The sequence below is a fragment of the Agelaius phoeniceus genome, chromosome 4, assembly GCF_051311805.1.
Source record: "Agelaius phoeniceus isolate bAgePho1 chromosome 4, bAgePho1.hap1, whole genome shotgun sequence".
NCBI classification, from domain to species: domain Eukaryota; kingdom Metazoa; phylum Chordata; class Aves; order Passeriformes; family Icteridae; genus Agelaius; species Agelaius phoeniceus.
In genome coordinates this window covers 28,044,712-28,069,938 of record NC_135268.1, presented here as the reverse complement: position 1 = coordinate 28,069,938, position 25,227 = coordinate 28,044,712, and the positions used below count along the sequence as shown (strand labels likewise).

The 25,227-nt window shown below is 39.6% G+C and overlaps 1 protein-coding gene across 1 annotated transcript in view; it reads right to left on the bottom strand.

The window, feature by feature from the left end:
• The window catches only part of DKK2 (dickkopf Wnt signaling pathway inhibitor 2), a 42,601-nt gene extending 19,842 nt beyond the window's left edge, over positions 1 to 22,759 (bottom strand). The window contains exon 1 of the mRNA XM_077177167.1: positions 21,932 to 22,759. Coding sequence (XP_077033282.1) covers positions 21,932 to 22,189 — 258 coding nt within the window. The 5' untranslated portion in view covers positions 22,190 to 22,759. The remainder of the gene's footprint in view (positions 1 to 21,931) is intronic.
• Between the last annotated feature and the right edge of the window lie 2,468 nt (positions 22,760 to 25,227).

Here is a 25,227-nt window from a genome sequence, read left to right as displayed (position 1 = left end):
TTCCCTTTCAGTTTCCTGCTCGTCTAAATCTCCAGGAGATAGGATTGCTCAGAACACATTAGAACTAAAACAAGAAGACAGCACAATTTCCTTTGGGCCATGTCTTTAGCTCTGATGAGCAATTGGCCCTGAGGATCTCCCTCCACCTGCACTAAACCAACTCTTACATAGTGGTGGTTACACACCTGCTCTTGTTGGAAGAGCTGCAAAACCCACTAGGCAGTTCTTGGCATAGCCAAGTGACTAAATTCACCTGAGAGTTTGCATATTTTGGGAAAAATCACAGGGGAAAAAAAAAACCCAAACCAAAACAGAAAATGACCCCTTTTCCACAGACCACTCATTCTCAAAACAGGTACAATTCCTATTGTCCTAAGAATTTTCTCCCAAGTAGGAAAATCAGCCCATAAATTAAGTAAGAACAACTGTTTAAAAATTAGAGTTTTATCTTAAATTTGGTGGATTTTCCTTGAAACCAACTCAAAGGTTCATATGAGATAGGAGCATTCAGCCCTTTGCCTACTCAGAGGATCTCTCTAAACTGAGGCACTGGGGTACAGCCTTGTGCTACGTTCTGCTTGAAAATGACCATAATTGGTCATTTTGGTGCACTATTCTCATTTTAATCAAAAGTTCCTCAATTAGGCATGTCACTTCAGGTCTTGGCCCAAAGGCAAGTCAGTGCTTATTTTAAAGGGTTAACAGCCAAGAGATAATTTATTTTAGAGAGGTAAATTTTGTCAGTATAAATAAACTATCAGTCAAAATTCTTGGTTTGAGAGTGTCAGGCTATCTTCACCTGCAACAATAGGATATATTAATTACTCAATACTTAGCTCAAGCTTTAGATAGCAAATAGTGTATTTTCAAAGACTTAATCTAATGTAAGTGTATTTTTCCAGGTTTATTCAATAAAAGAGATTTTTTTCCTCAGTTAAACCAATGCAATCAGGCTGAAGCCCACATGTAGACTGAGTGAAAGAGCATGGATACTGAGTAGTCCTTCAGTAAAACATGTCATAAGTGTAGTGTCTATCAGTTAGGCCTGTGTATGCTTCAGAATATTTCTTGAACATAAAATACAGCTACATTGGTATTTTGATGTTTTTCTAACACATTCTGAGAGAACATAATCATTCTGCTGCAAAACATCCCTTTCCAAATATTTTCTTATTTTTCCTTAGCTGGTATTAACGAGACTTACCACGCTTGATCATGCGACCTAAAAAAAAAAAAAAACCAGGAAGAAGCACATCCTAGTGCAGTTAGTCCATTTTCTTTAAACAGAGGACAAAGTAGGTCTACACACACCCCCTTGCAATCACTGACCTATTTCTCTGCTGTAGTTTAAATCTTCATTATAAAACTCAATGAAGCAAGATGGGAGGCACTGACAATATCAGCATTAGCAGCAGTGAAACAATTTGTCACACCACTAAGACCCAGCCATTTGTAGAGTGATGGCCAGTAGAGAGTGCATGCTAAGAGCAAAATACAAATGCCTGGATCCTCCCCAGCACCTCTTTCAGCTATTTATAAAAATGTTTGCTGACTTTCTTTCCTCATTTCTTTTCAGCGTCAGCTGCTTTTTACCAATGCCTAAGCCACAGTCATTTACAATGCACCAAAAATCAAAATTAATGATCTTAGAGTCTTCAAGTCAAAGCACATCTGGTCTGGAAACAAGACTGTGTCTTAGGCCCAACTTCCATGTAAATACACATCTATCTAAGTGGAAAAACACCCTGTGTGTTACAGATTTGCTGAGGAACGTGCAGCAGTACCCTTATCATTCCTATCAAGTGTAACTCAAGAAGGACTTTTGAGACGTTCAAAAGAAAAGCAGCAAGCCACAAGTCTAAATGAGACTCCATTAAGCAGAACTCTGCTCATGACTCTCCCAGATCACTGTTTTTATTAGCGAGCTACATGAATAACAGTAAAGCTACAGTGCTTAGCAGGCTGGGTGCAAGGACCCATCCTGCCAGAGAGCTTTTAGATGTTGAATCCAGCACTGCTGCTATCTGCTCTGGAAGAAAAAAACTGATGTAAACAAATGGAAATTTTGTGTTTGGCCAACAAAGGGACTTTCCCAGCCAAAATCAGAACAAAGTTTTAAAGTTATTTGATAAATCAAAAGGCTAAAAAGACATGATCTTGTTATCTCTCCCTAATGTGAGTAGTCCTCACAGTGATACCATGGTTTCATTGAGCTTCAAAACAGATTTACTCATTATAGACTTACCTCATAATCAAAGATTTGAAGAGCCAGTCATCAATACATGGCAGAAGAAAAATTATTAAATGTAAATTTTCTGCTGTTTGGAAGCATTCACTTTCAGTTATTTTAAAGCAACTTGGACACACTTTTGAAAAGAGGCATAGAAATGCTTTGTTCTAATCACAGAAAAGCTAAGACCATGTCTGTCAATTTTTCAGAAACACCATATCCATTTATCTATGTACTGAGTAATGTCATGGTCTGATGATGTCCACCAAAATCCATTTGGTACATCAGAAATGAAACTCTTAAAAACGTAAATAATCTGATTTGCAGACAAACCTAGTCCCTGAATAAATGTCATTAGAGCAGTACTTCATTCAGAAAAAGCAGCTATAGAGCACTCCATAAATCTATTTCTGCTTCCTCTGTGCAAAACCCCAGCTTCAGAGTTAAGAATCCAGTCCAATGCTACAGAACAAACATCTGAGAGAATAAACCAGATCAAAGGCCTGATCCTAAGTCTTTTCTATTGGTAATTATGGCTGAGACAGTACTTCCATTTCGGCTGCCTCATACAGCCACCAAACCTACTCCAGAAAATTTATTTAAGTAGCTACGAAGCATCCCACAGACATGACCCCAATAATTTTGATGGGATTACTGACTGAAGGGTTTGTCTCCCAAGCACGAACGCAGCAAAGAAACACTGCTAATAATACCTCATCTCCCCAAAGGTGCAAGAAGTGGGTAAAGTCACCCTTAATTTGCTGCCATCCAATGAACTGCTGAACCTTGCTTGTAAAAATCAGGAAATAGCACACCTCAAAAAGTATGCTATCTCAAAAAACCCACCACTTTTTACTGAACAGTTTGCAAGAAGCAAGACTAAGGCTAGAAAGGAGAATAACAACAAAACTAAGAAGGAAGGCTACCCACAGTCTGACATGGATTCTCGGAGAAGAATCACCAAGCAACACAAGCAGGGAAAACCTTCTTAAAAAAAAAAAAGCTGTTTTTTTTAGAGCGGTCTTGGGAATAAGATATTAGCAAAAGGGAAAACAGCCACAAGAATTGCCAAGAAGCAGATATATAGATACAACTTTAGAGGCTGGTCTGCACCCAAAAGCAGGACTGGTGAGTCCCCTGAGCAGGCCAGGCTATCACAACTTCTACATGAAAGCAGATGTGTTCAGGATTCCAGGGATGGAGACATACACATGCTCCCATGCTTGAAAAATGTACTGCCTACATGTGCATACACCATACTAAACCCTTTTCTCACCTAATAAGAAAAGCAGTGATGAGTTCATTTTAAACATTTCTTCATTACCTAGATATATGTCACATGACTTCATAGCAGAGATACAACATGGGACCACGCTGGTGTATGGCAAATAATAACAGAATATTACAGAGAACTACTTAACTTGCAAGTGTCATTATAACCGTGCTATATCTGCTTATAATTTTTTCTACTGAGGGGCAGTAGAGAAACCTTGGTTAGAGATGAGACCTGCATTGTTTTAAGCAAAGCATAAATAGGAATTCAGGGCAAATGCCAAAAAAGTTCAAATCTAGCTCTAAAGGGAATTTACAAAGAGATTAATGAAGTCCAAAGCCTTTTAGGATAGGAAAACAAATCAAATTGAAAACACAGCTATTCCAACAAGCAATCTGTATGTACTTACATAGTGCATATTGGTATACCTGCCATGGAAGAATTTGGTTTAGCTATCCTAGTTAGGAAACTCTGAATTTAAGTTTTATTTGCCTCTCCCTTTTGAAAACAGCATACTATTTTCCTCTTTTTCTTTTATGGGCCACCAAATAACATGTGACCAAATGTACCTATTTAGTGAAAATGAGTTCCATTAGTATGTAATCTTATACTTGCATTGTTTTCTTCTGAAGGAAAATAATGGGGAACAGGTGGTGATGCTTAGCATCAGGCTCCTGTTTCTAGAATTACAATCTACTGGGAGCCACCAGCAATCTCTGAAAGCTGTCATAAGTGCTCGGAACTAGTAAGATCCAGAGCACACTCAATACATTAAAGCTTCTTTTTGAAAATTTAAGTAGGTGTGACAGGAGAAAACTGGCTGAATGGTGCAGGGATTCTAACGTGTCCCTGCAAAGGGTCGTGATTTCCTTCTGCATCCCACAATAAATAACTCAAGCTGGCCTCCATTTCCACGGCAGAAATTAGACATTTAAAAAATTCAAATAGGTACCATATGCACCATAAACCTTTCTGGTTTAGCATTCAAATGCAGACTCATTCACATTGTTGGAAAATATGGGATTTAAATTCTCCTAGAAGAACTTCAAACAGCTGTTCCTTTACACTTACTTATTCTTTTCTCAGTGCCACAAAACCAGCACTGCCAATAAATATCTCCTTGATGTTGTTTGAAAACCTACTGGAGTCACACAGCATAAATAGTTTTACCCAGTGAGTCACAAAACCACACATCAAATGAACACTTCTTTGTTTTATCAATCCCATCCTTACCTTACCAAGTAGGAAGTGGTTTAGAAATAATTTGATATAACCGAGTTTTCCAACAAGTTTTCATGATAAACACAACACAGAAACACCAGCTAACAGATCTATCTATACAAGCAAAAAAGCATTATAACCATGTTTTAAAATGTGGCTCTGAAGCTGAGGGGTAGGACAAAGACAACACATATTTGTAGGGCAGTTTCTACTGGCATACAACTTTATAAAAACAGACATGGAAGGCTGGTTGGCAGTCCTAACTACTGCTAGATGTCAGATATGCCAAGATGCACACTTATAAGAGGAAAGAATTAATGCAGGCTTTTTTTGTGCCATTGTGATTTAAAACGACAGGAATTAAAAGAATATAAAATTATTTGCAGAGCCAGATTTGCTGTTGGTAGAAATTTGTAATCTCCCACTAATTTCCACAGGAATGTGACAAGTAGTACCAAGGAATCAGATTGTAGTTAACAATTCACATTTCTGCACATCTATATGAGACCAATCTTACACTTACTATTACTGTGGTTATTTTTTTTGGGGGGGGGGCGTAGTCAAAGCAGTCCCTCCCTTCAAGTAGAAATTATTTTATGCTTCAACAAAGGTTCTTCAGCCAAAGAAACACTAGCTTTGTACTACAAATGTCCTAATTAGTCTTTCCATCTGAAATCAGGTTGCTGAAGTAAGGGATAATGTTAAATTGTGCCATCAGATCTATCTAAAATCAGTTGTTTTCTGAATTTCCTTAACACAGTAAATATTTCCCCTCATTTATCACACCGATTAACCTGAATCCAGACAGTAATATTCTCTAGCATGTGCATGAACAGCAAAGTTCTTGACCAAAAAGCAATCACAAAATTATGACTATTGTTAATGAGAGAACCAGAAAAAGTGCACAGCCTAATCTCAGGAAAGGTTTAATCTCCAAGAGATAGAATAATTCTCATCCCATTTGTGAACTGACTAAACTTAAACTTTGGAAAACAATACACATTAAAGCACATTATGCCATTTTTTAAAACAACCTGTTTTATAATACTTTTACTTTATTTCCAGACTCCAACCTTACCTTCAAAACTATTTAGAAAAGGAAATTTGCTATGCTTTGAGCATTTAGTAAGACTGAAAAATTAATTTTAAAATCATGAATAATTTAGTTTTCAAAAGACCAAATTTCTTTAAGGGTTTTTTTCCACTTACAAGAACTCAAGGTTTTGTGTTTCTATCAATACTTCTTGAACTTCTTTTATGGTGTTTTCCCTTTTCTTTTTACTAGAGATTGCAAAAGCAGTTCTAATAACAACACAGTATCAGCAAAACCCCCCAGAAAGTAAATTTTAAACTTCCTGCTTAATCCACATATGATAAATGGTCTTAGTATATAGGCACATATGTACAGATATATAAGTCATATATAATATAAAAAATATCATATTAGCATATGCTATTACAGAGGGAAAATAATAGATATTGTCTTTACCATCCCTAAAATTATGTCCTTGGCTAAAACTTTGTAAGTATTTTAAAGGTAGAAATGCTTTAGTTGCCTTCTTAAAATCTTTTTCTGACTGATCACTTGCTAAATCAATTTAAGCACAAATTCACCTTAGCCTGAAGCCCAAAGATATGGGATTTAGCTCTTATATATTGTTGAAATTTCCTTTCAATTCAGATGACTTGCACAGGTGGAAAAAAAATCAGTGCAACTGAAGAAAAATGGTATTTTCTAAGTTATAATACTTACAGTGATTTTTCTTTTCAGAAAAGATCCCTTTGATTTCAAGTTCACATGGGTACTTGAAAAGGCAGCCAAGTCATAACACTGCATTTTGACAGGATAACTGGCACTTAAGTCCTTACACTACTTTTCCTCCCTCCATCCTCAATAAGATACTACTACTACTACTACTGAAGTTAGCTCCATGGAAGAAGTGAATTCCTTACAAAAAAGCCAAGGCAACAATGATTAATTTACCGAGAAACTACAATATTAGAGCAAAAGAAAAACATGGAACTATGTGTCTGACCTTCCAAAAGACTAATTTTTGTTTGCCTTTCAGATGTTACCATTTTTCTTCAAAGAACAAAAATCTAATCTTTTCAAAACAAAGTGTTGAAAGATGAATCTGTTCTGAATTGCATCATTCTGAACTAGCTGGTGGATGGTCCGTACGCATTAACCATTTATAATTCATAAGGGATAATATCCATGGTATCATGATTTCAACAGTTTGCTGACAAACAAACTGTTTAACTTTTGCCCAATTTGCTTTTCTCCATAAGCAGAACATCAGTACCTTGTGGCAGCACACTTTGCAGACAAACTGCATTGCACCACATATGACACAGTCGCTCACCCTTCTCGGTTTGTAGAGTCTGGATCCAATTTTCAAATGAAAGATCACTTTGCTGAACATTTATTTTTCCTGTGGAATTGCTGTTTGGTGAATAGGCTGCTTTCAGCCTTGGGGGTTATTTATTTAGATTTTCATTCTCTTAAAAATGTTGGTGGAAAATGTTTGTCTGCTGGAGGGGTACCATATGCTTCTGATCTGAAGACTGAATGACTCCTACCGTGTAAAAAGTGAGTGAGCAAGTAGAAACACAGACAGAAGATTGAATGATCATTAAGAATCTAAATGAACTGGGAATTACAGTCCCAGTTTCCAAAGTCTGTCAGATGAATTGAGTTCCAGTCTAACTCAGAGTCCTGGGAACCTAAATTTCTATACACTCAAGAGTTTAATATAATATCAGAAAGAGATGGATGAGAGAGCATGAAAGCTGAGAAGGATATGAAATGAATGCAGCATAACCTGCTGTTCAAGAGCAAATGCAGGTTCTCAAAACAAATATTCTTCCTTTCAGCAATAAATTATGATCTTTTTCTGCTTAGAATCTGTACCAATTGTGAAAATGGCTCCTTTTTTTTTTTTTTTTTTACATTGAACAACTAAACAAAAAATCTTTTATTCCAAGATTTTTTTTGTTAGGTATGGATTTTTAAAAATAAAAATATTCCAAGGCATGTTTAGAAAAACTACTGTTTAAAAGCATATTGACTTAAGCAGGGCCATATTCAACCTGTGCACTTCCTATTAAACTTTATGACATTTAATTTCTTCTGTGTTTCTCTTCTCTAAAAATACTCCCTATTGTGTAAATGTTTGGATTGGTTATCTATGTTATCATCTTCCAAGTGCTTTTAGTTCCTTGAAATATCATATAGTTGTTTCAAAGAGGAGCATTTTTCTGATGGGGAAATTCAGATAGCATACACTGACAGGTTTTTTTGAATCAATGCCATAGAAATTTAGCATAACTGATGACTGAGCCAACCAAGTATTATGCTTGAAGTCCAACCAACAAAGCATTTGTGGCCCTTGTAAATTTATTTCACAGAGCCATTGAAAATACTCTGCTCAGATAGCTAATACACCATATGCAGAGAACCAGCAGAATGAACAAATAACACACCATTAGCTGGGATTTTTTTTTAACCAGCAAAAAAGGTGTCAGAGATTTTAACAAGCAGACAAATTCAGGATAGCAAGTTCCTTTCTATGTGTGCTTTAGAGAAAGGAGCAGACTGGACTTGGTCTCATCTACCAAAATTCATGTATGCATTAGCCTTAATGCACCAAGTATCTTCACATCAATCAACTGGTGACAAGATGTCACACCTTGCTGTCAAGCACAGTGGAGAGGCAGCAGTCCTGCCAAGTTTCTTACTGAACCTGCATGGTTGGAACCCAAGTTTGAATGCCAAAGTACTTAAACATGTGTGTTAACCATGGCTTTTAACTCTTTTGGAGTTTGCAGGTGGAAGAGAAGATCAAAGGAGGGTTTAAAACTTATTTTTTTAATACTATCAATACTCGTTAAGTCAGAGATGGTGAACAGAGACTGCTGCAAGGGGAAAACAATAGAGGGAACACAATATTTTGTGAACTCCAACTTTTGCCTGATGCAGACAAGGATCTGGTGAAAGCAGGGAAAGACATGCACACAAACATACACATACCAGGGCTTACAACACTGTGAATTCTACTTAGGCTCCTAAAATCTCTGGTCAAATTTACTTCAAAGATAAAACAGGTGATTACTGGAGTTTGACTGTAATTCTGAGTTGCTCTTTGTCCGCAGCTTTTTTTATCTATTTGTAGACAGAGCCAACCAACCCTGTACTTCCCCGGCATCAGAGTAGTTTCCATCAAAACTGTAACAACTTTGGAAACATTGGACTTTTCAAAAATTTAAAGATACTCAGCCGTGTGTATAATGATAATTTGCAAGGGAAGAATTTATTCGTTAGCAAAATTCTTGAGGAAATTAGAAAGAAAAGCAAAAATTCTTGAGGAAATTAGAAAGAAAAGCAAAAAGACACACACCCTACCCCGAACGCCCCCCCCCCCAAATCCCAAAAATCTTTGTTCTGAGTAATGAATTACTTGAAAATCTTACTCTTTTTGGAAAGCATTTACTTCTGTAGCTGATTAAATTTTAGCAAAAATCTTTGAAAATACTCCCCTGACTTGTGTATCCTACATACTTTGTAAATATGTTCTAAGCCTCTTTGCCTCTTTCTTCTTCTTTCCATTTCCTTTTCATTGCAGTCATGTTTTCCATTTGCTGCAGCAATCTCTTTGTACTATTTAACATTTTGACTAAAAATATGGATAACAAAGCCACACTGGCATTCGTGGGAGTGTTAACACTGATGTCCACGGGTATTGGAGAGGATAAGAAAATCAGTGCCCACTGTCATAGACCCAAGGACTGGGTTCAGCTCAGAAGTTAAGTTTTTGCATCATATTTGTATATGCAGATCCTAACAGAAGTACACAAAACACAAATGCTTACTTTGAACCAGATATGCTTAAATTTCCTGATAAATTAAGGCAACAAGCTGGAATACTTATGATACTGATTAAAAAAAAATTGATTTTATGTTGATGAAAATTATTAACTGCATAAGTACATAAAAATTGCCATAACCTATCAGAGAAAAGTGGCCAGGCCAGCATCCAGCTAGATGCAAATACTCAGAGGAATAAGATTATAGGCAAACACAGAAGGATCTCTCCCATTTGCATTCTCTCAGTTTCAGCCAACAGGCCCTTATGCACATCCAAGGCTGGAAGTTCAGTACCTACCAGTGCCATCTCTCATCTCTGTGCCTGTCTCCTCTCCATGTAAGCAGTTCCCACACATGGCTCTCACAGCATCATGTGGCAATGAGATCCACAACATGAAAAAGTAGTTCCTGGCTGTCTGATAATTTCACACTGTCTGCTCTTGGCTCTTCTTCTACAGCAAACACTGAGCAATTGTTCCCCACTCACCTTCTTCTGACTCTTCAGTACTTTATTTCTCTCTATTCTGTTCACCTGTGGGCATCCCTTTTCCAAACTGGGTCTTTGCATTCTATTTACTTTCTCCTGTGTTTAAGCAGTTCTGGTGTTATGATCATCCCTTCTCCATTTAATCCTGACTGCTTTTATATCTTTTAACAGTTACTCAGCACCATGAGATAAGAACTAGTTTAAAAATGCCCTCTGTTTTTTTTTCACTTCCTGATATTCCACTTGGATTATTTTTTTAATATGTTCTTAGTATTTAATTTTTGTCTCTCTGGTGACTTCACCGTTAAAGATAGCTAAATTTACTCTAAATTACAGGTTATCACTTATGTGCCAAATTCCCATCACATGGTGCCATATTATATTGCTTTACACTATTAGAATTTTACCCATGGGATTTGTCTTTCAGATGGTAGTATACTGGCATTTACTGCAACTCTGTGGTTCACTTACGTTTTTACTGTTGTGAATAAATTTTTGTCAAAATTTCTGTTCCCATTTTCCAGAAAATTTGCCAGTCAACACTCCCTAAGTTGAACAGCATCAGTTCTGAAATGTTTATGTGAAGCTTTGCTCATAACCTCCCTGTATATTGAAATATGGCTGTTTAATCCTGCTTATTTTTGATCAATTATCAGTTATTCTAATCAGTTACAAAATGGGTTATACCTTGGCAATTCTGTTTCTTTAAAGTTTTTGTACTTGAGCTATAGCTCCATTGGCATAAGTATTTGAAGACCAAAGACGGAGCAATTTGATTTTGATCAAATGTTCACAAAATGTTCTCTAGTAGCTACTCTTTAAATTGATTTCCTGACAATAGGCTCATTTAGGGCAGAAGGGGATCAAAAGTGAAAGCAGTGGCCATTTTACTAACAAATGGTCAAAGGAAACAAGAACCAACACTTCCAGTAGAGTCAAAAGCATCAGGAGCAGCTGAGCTCCCTGTACCACAGGGACAGAGATGTGCATTGTTCCACTGACAGGATATGAGCTGTGTCCATGGCTGCTCTTGTCTGCTCAGACTGCTCAGCAGCGCGGATCACCCTGCCTGAATTTCACCCCTGTGCAACCTCAGCACCCTTCAAGCCCTCCAGCTGCTGCCTCACAGAAACTGGCCTGCCTTTTGATCAAGGGGTAAAATTCAAATTGAAAGGGCTACATTGCAAAATTAAAACAACAACCCCACAAAAAAACTGAAACAAACAAACAAAAAAAAACATTCACACATACACACACATCGCACAAACTCTACAACTACAGAACCAAATACTGACCAGCTGACAGAAGGAGCACTGGAGGTCAAACCAAGGAAAGAGAGAAAATCAAATCCAGAAACTGTCAGTCTATGTTGTGCAATCTGTTTTCACAGAATCAGCTAAATCTGTACTCGTGAATTCCACTGCAGCTTTTGCTCCTACCGGCCCCATATCCACAGTATCTGGGAAATGACTTAAACACGACTCTGGAGAACAGCATGGGACCAGGGCTTCCAAAAGGCCAAAGTCAAAACGTTCACATATCAGAGATATGTGCCAGGGTAGCCGTCCCAGCTGCACAACACATGATGCGTCAACTGCTTTACACAGGGTGGGTCAGGAAGAGGCTCATTAAAGACAAGCACTACAGCTCTCCTTGCAACATCTCTGCATCCATGTCCAGTTTTACAGGAAAAAAAAAAATTGAAAAAGATATGCTGGTTTAAGAAAAAAGTTACTCTGGATGAAGACTGTAACCCAGAGAGAAGGGCTGGTGTAACCGTGTCTGCTACATTAGATGTGACCTATAACTGATTTTTTAGATAATTATTTCATCATTGAGGGAACAGCATAAATTATTCTGATTAAACTTTCTGTAATAATAATTATAACAAATTATTCTGATGACCAAACATAGATGATAGGTGATGAAGGAGAAGAGAGATCCTTGTCCCTGAGCATGCCTTGCACCAAGTCTCAGACAGACGACTTCCTCTGAATTCCTCTTGTGCATGGAAAAGACCATGACTACACTCTCTAAATGCAGGAAGAACCTAATTCCCACTGAAAACATTCAGGGAGTTAGGTACATAAATACATTTCAGACGCATCCTGTCAGTAAACAGGGCCAAACCTTTGAGATGGTTTTCTGTGCAGAAGTGTGTGGCACTTCTTGGATAAGAAGGGCAATAAAGCAGCATATTTTGCAGAACAAAGAACTGAAGTGTAGCATTTCTGGCAGCATGAATTTGTGTCTATGGCCAAATTTTTTGGTGCCATCTGCTGAAAAACAATGCAGGAGGGGAGCAAGTTACATCACTTTTGTTTGAGTAGTGAATTGTCACCATCACTATGGATGCTACCTCCAGTGTACCTCAAAGCTGTTAGAAACAAATTAAGATATCCTCACATGGCTGTTAAAGCAATGCATTTTCTATCATTTTAACCGTCCTTAACCCTTCTGACCCCTTTAACAGTAAAATAGATTTCAACCCCACCAAACTTAAAAGTGACAAGGGCACCCAGATCTGGAACTCACACCCCACTATCACACCTTTCATACAATGTCTCCATTGACTTCTAGTCATCTAAAACCTTTAAAACAGAGCCAAGGCAGTGACATACTGCTTATCTGTGTATGCCTATTGGAAGAGGCTTTTGTGGGTAACTCTCCAAGACAAGAGCCTGACAGTGGATAACCACTCAAATGGCATCTTGGCTAACTGGGACTATCTGTGGCACAAGCCTATCAGAGATTTTCAGGGTGCTAATCTCTCTTACACAGACAATCTGCAGCCCATTTGCAGTTCTGTTTTAGCTTTATTTCTTAACAGGGCCTTAAAACATATTTTTCCTTAAAATGACAACGTTCTTTTCTGCCCTCTTTGTTCATGGGGCTTTGTGCACTCATAAACAGTTTAAGAGTTCCCTTCGCACCTGGAGTGCACATGTATGCCTGAAATAAAGATTCTCTTATCTATTCTTCACTGATAACTTGAGAGGATAGTGCTTAAGAAAAGGCATCATCCTTTTAAATGCATTGGACAAAACCAAACCCAAGCCCCAAAGCTGCAGCAGTGACAGCGAGGCCAGGCGTGTCTGAGGAAGGAGGGATCCTCAAAGTTAGAGAAGAGAGGCAGCGAGGAGGGCAAGCACACCTGCACTCCTTTCTAGGTGGCAAATCCTGCTCAAGGGCACAAGCATGCCTCCTGTACCATCTCAAGATTTTGCTTCATCCTTTATTTACCTTCCTGGGCTCTGTATTGCTTATTTGGAAAATCATGCCAAAAATGCTTCACAGTTAGCATAATCTGAGCTATGCTGAAGCTGTGCTGCCACTCAAAACCCTCTTGCTCAGGAAATGCCCCCCATGGACTTGTTTCCTCAGCAGGAGGTGGACCAACATGCAATGGATTGCAGTGCTTTGTCTTCTCAGCTACCTCATGCTGTTATAGCTCTGCTCGTACTGACATCACCGACCAGCCCCAGCAGAGGAAAACCCTAAGCCAGCCTAACCACAGAACAGTTTGGGACTGGCAGGACTTTCACACCCTCTTGCAGCTTAAGCATCAGTACAAAGTCTGAGGGAAATTTTTCTCTGCAGAGAAAGCCTTAATCTTCTGATTAGACAAGATCACACACTACAGTTTGATACTTAATAAACTGTCATTAAGCTATAATGCAAGTATTCACTTGGTCACTTATCCTTTTAGCAATAAAAATCAATTGGGACTGAAGTTCAGTGGCAATTTGTTGCAGCTGCTGTGGCCAGGACCCTCTCAGAAGTAATCTCCAGAGTATTCTTCTTGTTAAAAAGCCATTTTCCTGGCGAGGAGTGGGATGTCTGGAAGATAGCAATGGGGAAAAATCCAAGCACAGAAGTTTACAAGCATTCCTAAAGAGCATTTTAAGAACTCAGTATTTATTTAAACAATTACAAAAACATTGTATGCAGCTAAGCAGTTTAGTACTAACCACCAAACTATAAAGTAGACTTCCAAGCCTAGGCAGTTTTTCTCTTTACCTGTAAGATGACATGAAGCAACATCAACATATAGCTCCATATGGAGAAAGTGTGGAGAGAAGATGGCAACCTCCTATTTTCATGGTTCTTCCTTGGTTCCCAAAATTTCCATTCCTGAATTCTGACCTACACCCACACTCTCTCACCCTACCACAGGAATTGGTTATGAATAATATACAAATGGAAATTTATCTTTGTTGGGAGTAACAGCAACGGAACAGGTCTGAAAGAGCAACTTTCAGTCTCACTGGGCACCCCATAGCGTTCAGTTCACACAGAGTGGTTGGTTATGTGAGCCAGATGGTGTCATTATTGCTACCTCAGTGGATGATAAACTGAAATTTAAGAATGGCAGGTCTGGTAAAACATGACCATTTGCTATGTCCTGTCTTCCCTCCCTCCTGAAGAATGAGAGGGAGATGTGTTTGAAAAAGAAAGAAAGGAAGTACGCACCCAGTACTCCTACCAGAGGGAGAGTAAAAGACTCACAGCTCAGTCTCTGTGTGGGCAACCTTAAACCCCAGAAGATAGAAAGAAACACAAACTTTTATTTTTTGAGGTAAAAACAGCATCCTGAGTCCACAACAAACTGGGTGGGAGGACTTTCTGCTCTCATTTTCAAGCCAGAAGAAAAGAAACAAAGAAATATGGCAAGTACACTGCAGTATGTACTGATCCTGACTGTTCAGGCCACAGCAGAATTTCCAGTTTAGTATCTTTTCAGACTGCCAAGAAGAGGTGCACCATTTTCTGTAGGGACATAAAGCAAAAAAAAATCCCAAAAACTAACACAGTTTGGGAAGCTACCTTGCTCTGTGCAAAAGGAAAAGTAAAGGAGATGTTCCCCCGCCAGATGCACTACTTTCCCTGATGCTGTTCCAGTTAAGAATGAGATTCCAAGAATAAAAGTTTCCTGCTGCAACATCAACGCATTGTGTTCACAGTTCCTTTAAGAGATCTCCACTGTAGTCATTTCGGATTGCAGAGAGGAGATCATGCTGACAGCAAGTCACTGCTTTACTCAAGGCAAGCTGCCAAAACACGTAGAACTGAACCCTGTCCTCTCATTCACTGGACCGATAAATATGCTTTTAAAAGCATGCACAGCCTGGTTCACACTTACATGATGCACAGAGAATGAGGCAGAGGGCTTGCAGAGTGAAGCAACACCTCATTCCCAAGCATGTGCAGAGCAGTCTGCCTTTGCTTACTGCTAAAAATGCTAAACCAGTGCCATTTGCACTACACATGTGCAACATGCATGTCTCAAAGATTCATTACTATGCATATGAAAATTCAATCATATCAAAGCTTAGCTTTAAGAAAGTCCCAAGGGGCTGAACCGTGTGCTTATGTGCTTTGAGGGGGGAAAACCCAACAACTTTTAAGTTTTTTTTCCTTTTTTGTAGCATTGCTCTGCTCTTTCCGTTAGTAAGAACAAAATAGCTGCTGAATGAGTGAACTCCATGTTCCCACTGCGTGTTCGTATTCCATTTATTTTCATAACTCAGGTTCTGTTTGTGTGAACAAAAATGTATAAATCACAGATGCATTTAAGGCCTATCCCCAAAAAACTGTAACCAAGATGAACAAAACTCATTATTTTATTTGAAGATTGCTGTGATTTAGTATTATGCTGTCCTTTAGTATGAACATATGTATCCTTTTAAGCCATCTCGCTCGCTCTCTAGCACTACATTCTGGAGCAAAGGATTCTGCAATTAGCTTGGAAATACCATAAATCATCTATTTCCACATTTCATTACAATTTGAAAATTGCTTAATGTTGATTACAATTTCCATTAGAATAAATTTGACCTTCAACCAAAAAGGGGAAAAGTTACACTGAAGAAAAGTGATGGTTTGGGGACACACACTGCCAATGCACATCCTACACTTGGTGAAAAAAAGATGAGACGAAGTTCATGGTCTCTAATGTAAATAAAAACTTTTGCAGGCAAAAATAATTTTAAAAGAGGAGCAAAGCAAATCTTATGATCTTCTTGGCTTTTGTATTGGCCTTTCACATCCATGGATATGAAGCTCATAGAAGCTTCCTATAGGTTTCAATCTAAAAGTACCAGAAATACCACCTAGAACACAGCAGTAAAACACAAAGATTTCAAAAGGATTATCTTCAGTTCACTAAAAGAAAAAAAATAAATATAAAATTCTTAATATACTTGGAATTTTACCAGTGCAGGAAGAGCAGAATGATGGCTTCTAGCTTTCTCCACCATGTCTATGGTGTCACACAAACTCCAGCTCCTTAAATCCATCTTAAACATTTCATGACTGCAGTGCCAAAACCAACAAAAAGCTCGACAGGACAGGGTGACAACCCCCATGGCAACGATGGGCCAAGCAGGGGCTGCTGGCTCCAGGTGTGTCCCACCACACCCTAATTCCTGCCAGCCACAGCTTGTGTGTGCATGCAGGTGGTAGCATGAACTTGGTAGGGACCTTGGCAACCACATGCAGGAGAGGAAGCTCTCTGTTTTGAAAGTGTTCTCCAAATTAACATTTTTACATATATCTAAAACTTGTTTGGATATACTTAAAAAAATAAGCAGATATACAAAACCTGGAGAGGAAAGCCATGCTGGAAAACCAAACAGAAGCAGAAGCTTCATGGGGCTCCTCCTTTGCAGAGCTAAATTCCTCCTGAACAACATTTCCAGGGTGAGGCATTTGTAAGAACAAGTGTAAAAGGACCAAAGGCTCTACTGACAAGCCATGAGATACAAAGTGCTTGCAAGATACATCCGGTGTTGAGATAATTAAGATCAAAATTAAACTTGTGCTATATTTGCATCTGCAAAGCATCAGTTAATCAAACATAATGAGTTAATCATACTCACTTTTCTGAGGGGAAAATGTAATCATGCTTCATCATCATCTGTGTTGTCATTAAGCACTGACAGACTTTCCATACAGAAACTGACTCTTCCTAAGTACTTGCACACCCAGGCGCACATCAGAGTCCTAGAAATTTTCTAGGCATTATTGCAAAGCTAATAGGAAATACTATTTCTAGGCATTGTTGCAAAGCTAATAGGAAATAAAGTAGTAAAGCTACTTTATAGGAGCTTTTGCTCTATATTATTACATCAGTTAATAATAGCAATTTGAAGGAGACACCAAGCATGACCCAGGAAGGAGATAATACTCTGCACCCCATTTTTTGCAGTTAAGAGGGAAGCCAGTAGGTTATTTAGCAAGACTGCTGCCAGTAAAGCAGTATATCACCCAGATTTCTAACACCAAACAGCAAGAGCAAAGAATTAATCCTCTGGTGGCCTCTGCAGATTTAGCAATTCTCAATTTTTTTTAATTAAATAAAAAAATTAAAGGCAGCTATTGCTGGATGTAATTTCTAGCTATTTTAATTAATTTATTTTTAATCCCATGAAGAAATAATTTTTACTGTCTTGGTTGCTAGCTATTTAAGATATTGTGGTTACATTTTTGGTGTCTTTGGTACATTTTATTGTAACATTGTCAGGGCACTGCATTCAATTACTACATCTCATGCTGTTTTACTCACTACAAAGCATCATCCAAACATTTTCTAGCAAGTCCTTGTGGGTAGCTATGTCCTGTCCAAGAAACACATGTATGTCCATGCGTTAATAGGTATGAGATCAGTATCAAATTAGTAATTTGAATAAATGCCTCTTTGGTTTGGCTTCTGTGGTCTCAAACATCTTAGCTCAAGCTGCAATAGAATTTAAAAAAAATAAACATATCTTAGCATTAAATCGAGTGCATTTGGAATAATAAGGCTTATCTGATAGCTGTCTGTGATGCCTCGGCAGCACTAAAACTTGTCCCAGCTTTTCACTCCTCTCTCCCTGTTCCAGACCTCATTATCCCTTAGCCCCACAGATGTGTCAGTTCCCTCCACTGGATGTCCCAGTTCTTCCCTTCATTGCTACTGCTCCCATCATGTTCGTGGGGAAGGGAAAGTCTCAAGGGGAAGCACAAACCCAAACAGATATGCAGCAGCAAAGGGACAAAGGGAATGAGAGACACATCTATCTGGGGAATGAACTGAAGCGACAGCTTGTGGCCAGGAGGTGGGAAGGGAAGAAGATAATAGCACCCATAGATTAAGGAGAGACAATAGCTTGAAATAAAGCTTGGTAGGTCACAACCTGCCAGATCATTAAAGGCAATTGAGTGTGAAGGCACGAAAACCCCAGCATTGACAGAGGGCACACGTCTCAGCGGAGAGAGGGGACTAAAACCCAGAGGCAAGAAGTCTAAAAGATGGTGAAGCAAATTAAAGAGGCTACAAAGTCATCAACCAGGAATCTGTGGAATGGCTATGCCTTTCAAGCATCATCGTACAGTATGTTCTATTTTTCCTTTCAGGTTGCATCTCTATAGCTGAGCTAGATCACTCACGTGGGAGACCTTGCCCAAACACAGTGGAAGCTATAGCTAACACACAGAAAAATTAATCTATCTTCACTGTCAATTATGACTCTGTTCACTGTATCATATTTTCCTAGGGAGGGGATATGTCCAGAACACTTTCACAGACAGGTCATGGAACTGAGGTGTTGGATATCCCTAGAAGCATTTCTCTAAATCAAGTTTTGAAAGGAAATAAATAGCTGACAGGATATAATCCCGACCCCCCCAAAGTAACCTAGATTAGCATGCACTGTACAATACTGGCTTTGAGCAAAAATTTCCCTTGTGCAAATGCTGTGGACGCTTTCTGATTCTCCGTGAAATTGGGGAAACATTAACAGCTTGTAGAAAAGGAAAAGCAGCAGTGACAGTAAAGAACAGTGAAGAGAATGAAATCTCACTGATTTAGCACATCAGTGCTTCTCATTCCCTGCTGATCCAAGGCAGTAAAGGGAATAAGACCAGAAAATAAATAATATTCCTCAGAAAGACATAAAAATGTTAAGTCTTACTAAAATCCACATTTGCCCCGCCAGTCTCTCTGCAAGCTGGATCAACTTGCTTTGCTCATGTGAGTATTTTCATTAATTTAAACTGGAACTTTGCCTGACAAAAGAGCACTGGATCTTCCCTTTCTGGGCAGAAGCACTGTAACTACCAGCTGAAAAACATCAACACTCCAGATAAGCCATCAGCTATTGTATCGGTTGATTTATCACTGATTAAACACTCCCAAGTTGCTCCTAAGTCCTGAGAATTAACATAATTGAAAAGTAAATAGGTTGTAGGTTGATGATCCTTTCATCAGTTTTGGTGATTTCCACCACATGTAAATCCAGACCTGAAAGCACAGCTCATAGATTTTACAACAGCAAAATTCTATTAATTTATCCTTAACATGCATATCCTTGGTCCTTAATAAAACTATTTCCTAGATGTAAACAAGACTCTCAACTCACCATCTAATGTTGCCAAGATATAAAAGATACTCTTACTTTTGAGACATTACAAATTCCACTAATTAAACAGATTGTTTCAGAAAGAAATGCATAGGCCTGCTCTTTTGCAAGTGGCATGGTAAACTTCAGTGCAAAGTCCCATAATCTAAACAAATTAAATACTAACCTAATATGAGAGTACTTCAAAAAAGATTATGAAAATATCATGTCTTAATTGGTTGATATGCATGACCCCGCTGTTAAAAAATGCAGCGGCTTACCAGCCCTACAGCTGGAAGTATCACCAAAGAGAAAACCTTTTCAGAAAAGATACTCTTTTTCTCTTTTCTTCTCTTTTTTATTTTTTCTTTTCTTTACTTTTTTCTTTTCCTTTTTTTCTTTCCTCTCTTTCATTTTCTTTTCCTTGTCTTTTCCTTTTTTTCTTCTTTCCATTGCAATTCTGCATTAACTGTGTTGCTTCAGGCAGATGGCCAAAAGTAGCATCTAGAATTATAGGGAGCAAATCTGTGTCATTTTCACATGTGTGAGGCCATGCCGGATCTGGGGACAGAATCTCAGGGTAAATTCAGTGCTGACAGCCCTTGATGGGAGGTCAGCCTTCACTCCCAGGGAGTCACAGCCACCAGTTCTCTGGGGGTCTTTGCTTATGCTACAAACATGAAATCTTAATAGGCATGACATCTCCTCTACCACTACAGATACTTACAGAGCTGTCTCTCCCTTGAAGTGTGCCTTGTGAGTTCATGCCAGTAACTAGAAGCACCCAGAAATCCCAGTCCAGGCTGGCAAGTTAGGGGCAAATCTTGCAAATACAACCAGTGGGTAGCACAAATTGTTTTTCAGGAACTGGGTGAGTTATAATCAAATATTTTCAACATTGCGCTGAATACACAGTGAAGTGCTGAGGATGCTGTACATGGGGGAAGGTGGCAAGACTTCTCCATAGGCAAAAGCTGGGCAGCAGAGACTCACAAAACTCATGAGACTGCTGACACTCAGGTGGAAAATAGGACCTGTATTTGGACATTTTGTGAATACGTTGAAAACAAAAGAAAATCCAAGGAGAACGTATAAGAAGATGCATTGGGCACCTCTATCTCCTGAAGGTGATTCAACATAGCAATGTAATTGTAATTAGTAAAATGTGAACTAGAGAAGAGCACAGTACTTTAGTAATATGAAACTTCATCACAGCATCTCTTGCTAAACTTTGCTTAGAGGTAAGGAGAGGCAACCAAATTCTGCGCAAATTATAAAACAATTGAGTGGCTAGGGAAAGAAAGCTTGGAAATTTCTCAGACACAAAAACCAAAACTACCACTACTGTTACTATGCTTGCACACAAAACCAAATTATAACATTCAATTATTAGGAAGCTGATGTGAAACACTTTAGCAAATTCAGTGGATTACTTGAATTTTCAGCTTCTCTGCTGCTATAAGGAAAGTTTAAGCAAGTACAGACCCTTCAGGCATTGAGTATTTTGCCTTTTTAGTGCTGAATGTTGGCACACTCTCTTGCTGCTACAATGTTGCTTATGAAAAGCAGCTGTATTTAGAGATACTAATAATACCCAATAAAATCTACATTTTCTGAAGAAGTCTACCTCTTTCAACATCACAACACGAACATTCGTACCATCCAAGTTAAGACTTGAGAGGGAAGAACAGGACTGATGATTTAAAATGCTGCTTTATAGTTTAGTGCAAAGACAGTTGAATGAAGATTATTTTCTACCAGACTTGCAAGTTTCCAGATAGGGTAAGGAGGAAAGAAGACTGCACAAGCAAGTTAGAGTGTTGGGTTTTTTTCCCCTTAACCTTCTTTTTCTTTTTCTATAACCTTTACTATCTTCTTTACATTCCAACTCTCATAACCAAACAAAACTTCCACAATCATTGGAGCATATTCTGGACAAGGAACATAGAATTAGTTTTCTGTCTTATTAAACAAAGGACTGTACCTTAAAGTATACCACAGGGATAGCATGCTTTTTTATTCTTACCAAGGATAAAGATACCAGAGATCAACTTGCCAGGTGTGATTTCTAAAACCAAGTTTGTTACACTGCTGTGAATTTTTTACTTCACGTTCAAATTTTCCTCACCTATTCAAATTCAACTCATTTACTGTCTTGACAGTTACCAAGAAATTTCTTCCTTTGCTTCTGGCAGCCTTTTGAAGGAGTCGAAAAAAAGAAAAGATGATAGTTTTTTAGATTGCTCTTTCTTCCACCAGTTATTAACCCTACAGATAAAAATCAATGGTTTAAACCTCCCACTTGCACAGTTCTTAACATCTATTATGACATTATATTGTCCCAGGCAAGCCCAATGAAGTAAATTAATTAATTTAGGATATTAAAGCTCTGAAAATAATATGAAAGGGAAGACCAGCAATTATTTACATACAGCACACGGACAGACACTCAAGCAATGAAGCCATGTCCTACCTCTCCTTGCCGGTGATAGTGCTTGGGAGGTTTTCCCATCTGCTCTAGCATTTTGCCCTTCTTACTGCTAGAAAGCATCAGTCCCTGGTGGATGCCTGCAGATCTGTTGGTTGCCTGAGTTGGAGCCTCCCCCATCAGGGTGGACTTGATGGAGTTCACCTTGGAGCTGGAGCTGTCTAGCTGGGAGCTCTCCACGATCAGGACCGCGGCTAGTAAGAGGAGACAGCAGGAGCACTTATTCCACATCAGCACGATCATCTCCCCTCCCCCAAAAAGGATTATCTTTTTTTTGTCCTTTTTTGTTGTTTGGTTTTTGGGGTTTTTTTTTGGCTATGAGAACAGAAGAGAGGGGGTAAAAGTTTTTCTAAATATCTCCCGAAGTTGATAAGGAAGCAATGGACTTCAAAGCCACTCAAGGAACTGCTGTTCTGAGACACGGGAGAAAAATACTTTAAAAAAAGATTCCCCTAGGAAAAAACAACAAAACAAAAAACAAAAAAAATGTGACAAGTCTATAGGCAGTGAGCAACTGTCAGGTCTGTGATGTCTTTTTCCTCCAGGTCCTCGAGAAGTCCAGGCAGTGAGAGCAATATGCTGCGAAGGAACTGCACCCGGGCAGCTCCCCGGCAGCACAGGCACCAACCAGCACGTTTGCTACAGCTTCAGAGGAAGAGTGAGCGACTTCCCCCCACTCCTCCTTCTCTTGCTGCTCAAGCCAGCAGAGAGGAAACTCAAACCAGATCCAATCCAAGCAGCACCGGCAAAAGCTGGGCTTAGTTTTCTTTCACTCTCTCTCCCCCCTCTTTACTTTTTATTCCCCTCCTCCTTTTTCTGCCTTTTGCCTCAGCAGTCAGCAGGAGTGAAAGCGCCCGGTCTCCTCCTACTCTTCCTCCTCCTCCTCCTCTCCTCCTCCTCCTGCAGCCCGGTCGGTGCGGGGCGAGGGGTTCTGGGCATCCGGCGGCGGGGCAGCCCCGGCACCGGCCCGCCGGGACCCGGCAGGGGAGGAAGAGCCCCCGCCGGGCTTCCTGCGCCGCTGCCCCTCTCACTCGGTGGTCTCGGAGTCTCTCGCTGGCCCCTCCGCAGCCCGCAATCCCATCCCCGGGGGGGACACGCCGCTCAGCGCCTCCCGACCCGTTCCCCCCAGCCCGGCGGGTTCCCCCTCTCTGCCGCGGGGTCAGCCCGGCCCGGCCCCGCTCGGGGCTCAGCCCCCCGTGCCCCCTCCCCGACACCGGGCTGCCGCACCGGAACAAGTGTCCAGGTGCCCCGGCAAAGCCCGAAACGCTCGGACGCGCAGAGCTCGTCACACCCGCAGAGCTGGGAGGGCGGGAGCGGCAATCGAACCCTGCCGAACCTGCTGCCCCAGCCAGCGATGTCCAAGCTCAGGGCACGTCCAGCCGAGAAGGCTGTGCTGCACTCTTCCCCACCTGCCCCTTCTCACACCACAGTGCCAACATCAACCCAGAACACTTTCTTCGTATCCACCTTCTCCATTTCCTCGGCCTGAGCACACATCCGATTGTAAAATCCCCAGTGCTACAAAGTACACTCACAGCATCCAAGACATCGCCTTGCTGCAGCACCAAAACAGCGAGTTTCAGAAACAGAAGGTATACAGGGACACAGAGTATAAAATTAGCAGAACAGTACAACTCTTAACTTTTCCCTGCAAAAGCTCTAGAACAAAGCAGAGAACATCACTGCGAGGCACTCAGTTACTGCCATGGAGCAGCTACAAGCCCTTGTCCTTCCCCTGGGCTTGTGAAAGGGGGTGGAGGGAACAAAAGATGGTGAGAGGAACAGCGTTCTTGCTGTCCCACATGTTCTTGTATGAACATTACCTTGTCTGGGAACAGTGGAGAGAATTTTCATGCTTTTCCCCTCTTCTGGAGGGTCCCTCCTCTAACCAATCATTTCCTCTTACTCTAGCCCTTTACATAGCAGAAGGGGGGGAACAAGAAATGTGCACTTCGAAATTTCATTTACTGTAAATTAACTGCTGTGCAAACAGCAGTTGCCAAGTCAAGAAAAACCAGAAAGGACCCAGGCACCGTTGTGGCCTCCAGTGCTGCTGCTCCCTTGCAGTGAGCAGAAGCCCTCCTGGGAACTTGGGAGCTCTCAGCAGGAATGTCCCAGGAACCACACCACCTTGGATAAGGTCTGTCAAATGTTGTCCAGCGAGCATCATGTGAGTGGTAGCAATGTGTCCTAACCTCATGGGCTGTATTATATTAAACAGAGCACCTTGTGAAGAATGGAGTAATTTCTGTCTTTATCCAGAGCTCAGAACCTTAGAATTGTTTGAGATAATTTAAATCCATCTCCTGGGCCAGTTTTTGGATATTTTATCTTCTTTATCTAAGGATCTCTTTAGGGAATTACTAATTTTTTTGTTTTTAAGGAACAACTGAAATGACATGTCAGTGTCAAGACTGAGTTTTAAACTCTTCTACAGAGTATGGCACTTGCTCTGACTCAGGCTTCAGATGAGTTTGTGTTTACTGGATTTGAAACTGAAAGAAATTTTATTTGACTTGATTTCAAAAACTTAGGTTCAAAATTAATTTTTTTTTTTTTTGTACTCAGCTTGGCAAAGAGCAAAGAATGAAAAAAAAAGCCCTCAAGTTTGTCTTCTTTGTAGCATTTCCTTTTTTTCTATCTTTGTGCAGCTTCAAATAAACTAAAATTACCTTTCTGACTTAATCCTTGGTAATGCTTGGAGACATTTTTAAGGAAATGTTTCTGAAAAATCAGAAAGGAATTTGCTACTTCACAGGAAAGAGATGTAAGCCAGTCTTTTTTGATTGTTTTTGACTTGGCTTTTGACACCCAGGCCTCATGGCACTTCAGCCCTCCCAAACCCAAAAGCAAACAGTTATACATGCCCAAAGGAAAAGCTCTAATAGGTAATGACATGGAAAATTGTTATCTCACCTGTGTTTTTCTCACCCAGGAACAAACACAAATTTTTAAGTCAGTGGTAGAGTATTATCCACCAGAGTTTCTTGGAATAAGGGAAGATTCTAAAGAGAACAAAATAATTTGATGAGACATGCGAAGAAAATTCATGCCATTAAAAACACAATACAATGACCTCATGCCAATATCATACAGCTCTTCTTGAAATAAATGGACATGGGTGGTATTAAAAGAGGCACAGAGCACCTAAAGGATCAGATAATAAGTAGACTCTAAATTAATTAAATATATGTCTATTAATACCTTATTAAAATTTTTATTTACATTAATACATGGAAAACTCAAGCCACATTACAAGTCTTTAGATGTAAATAACAAAG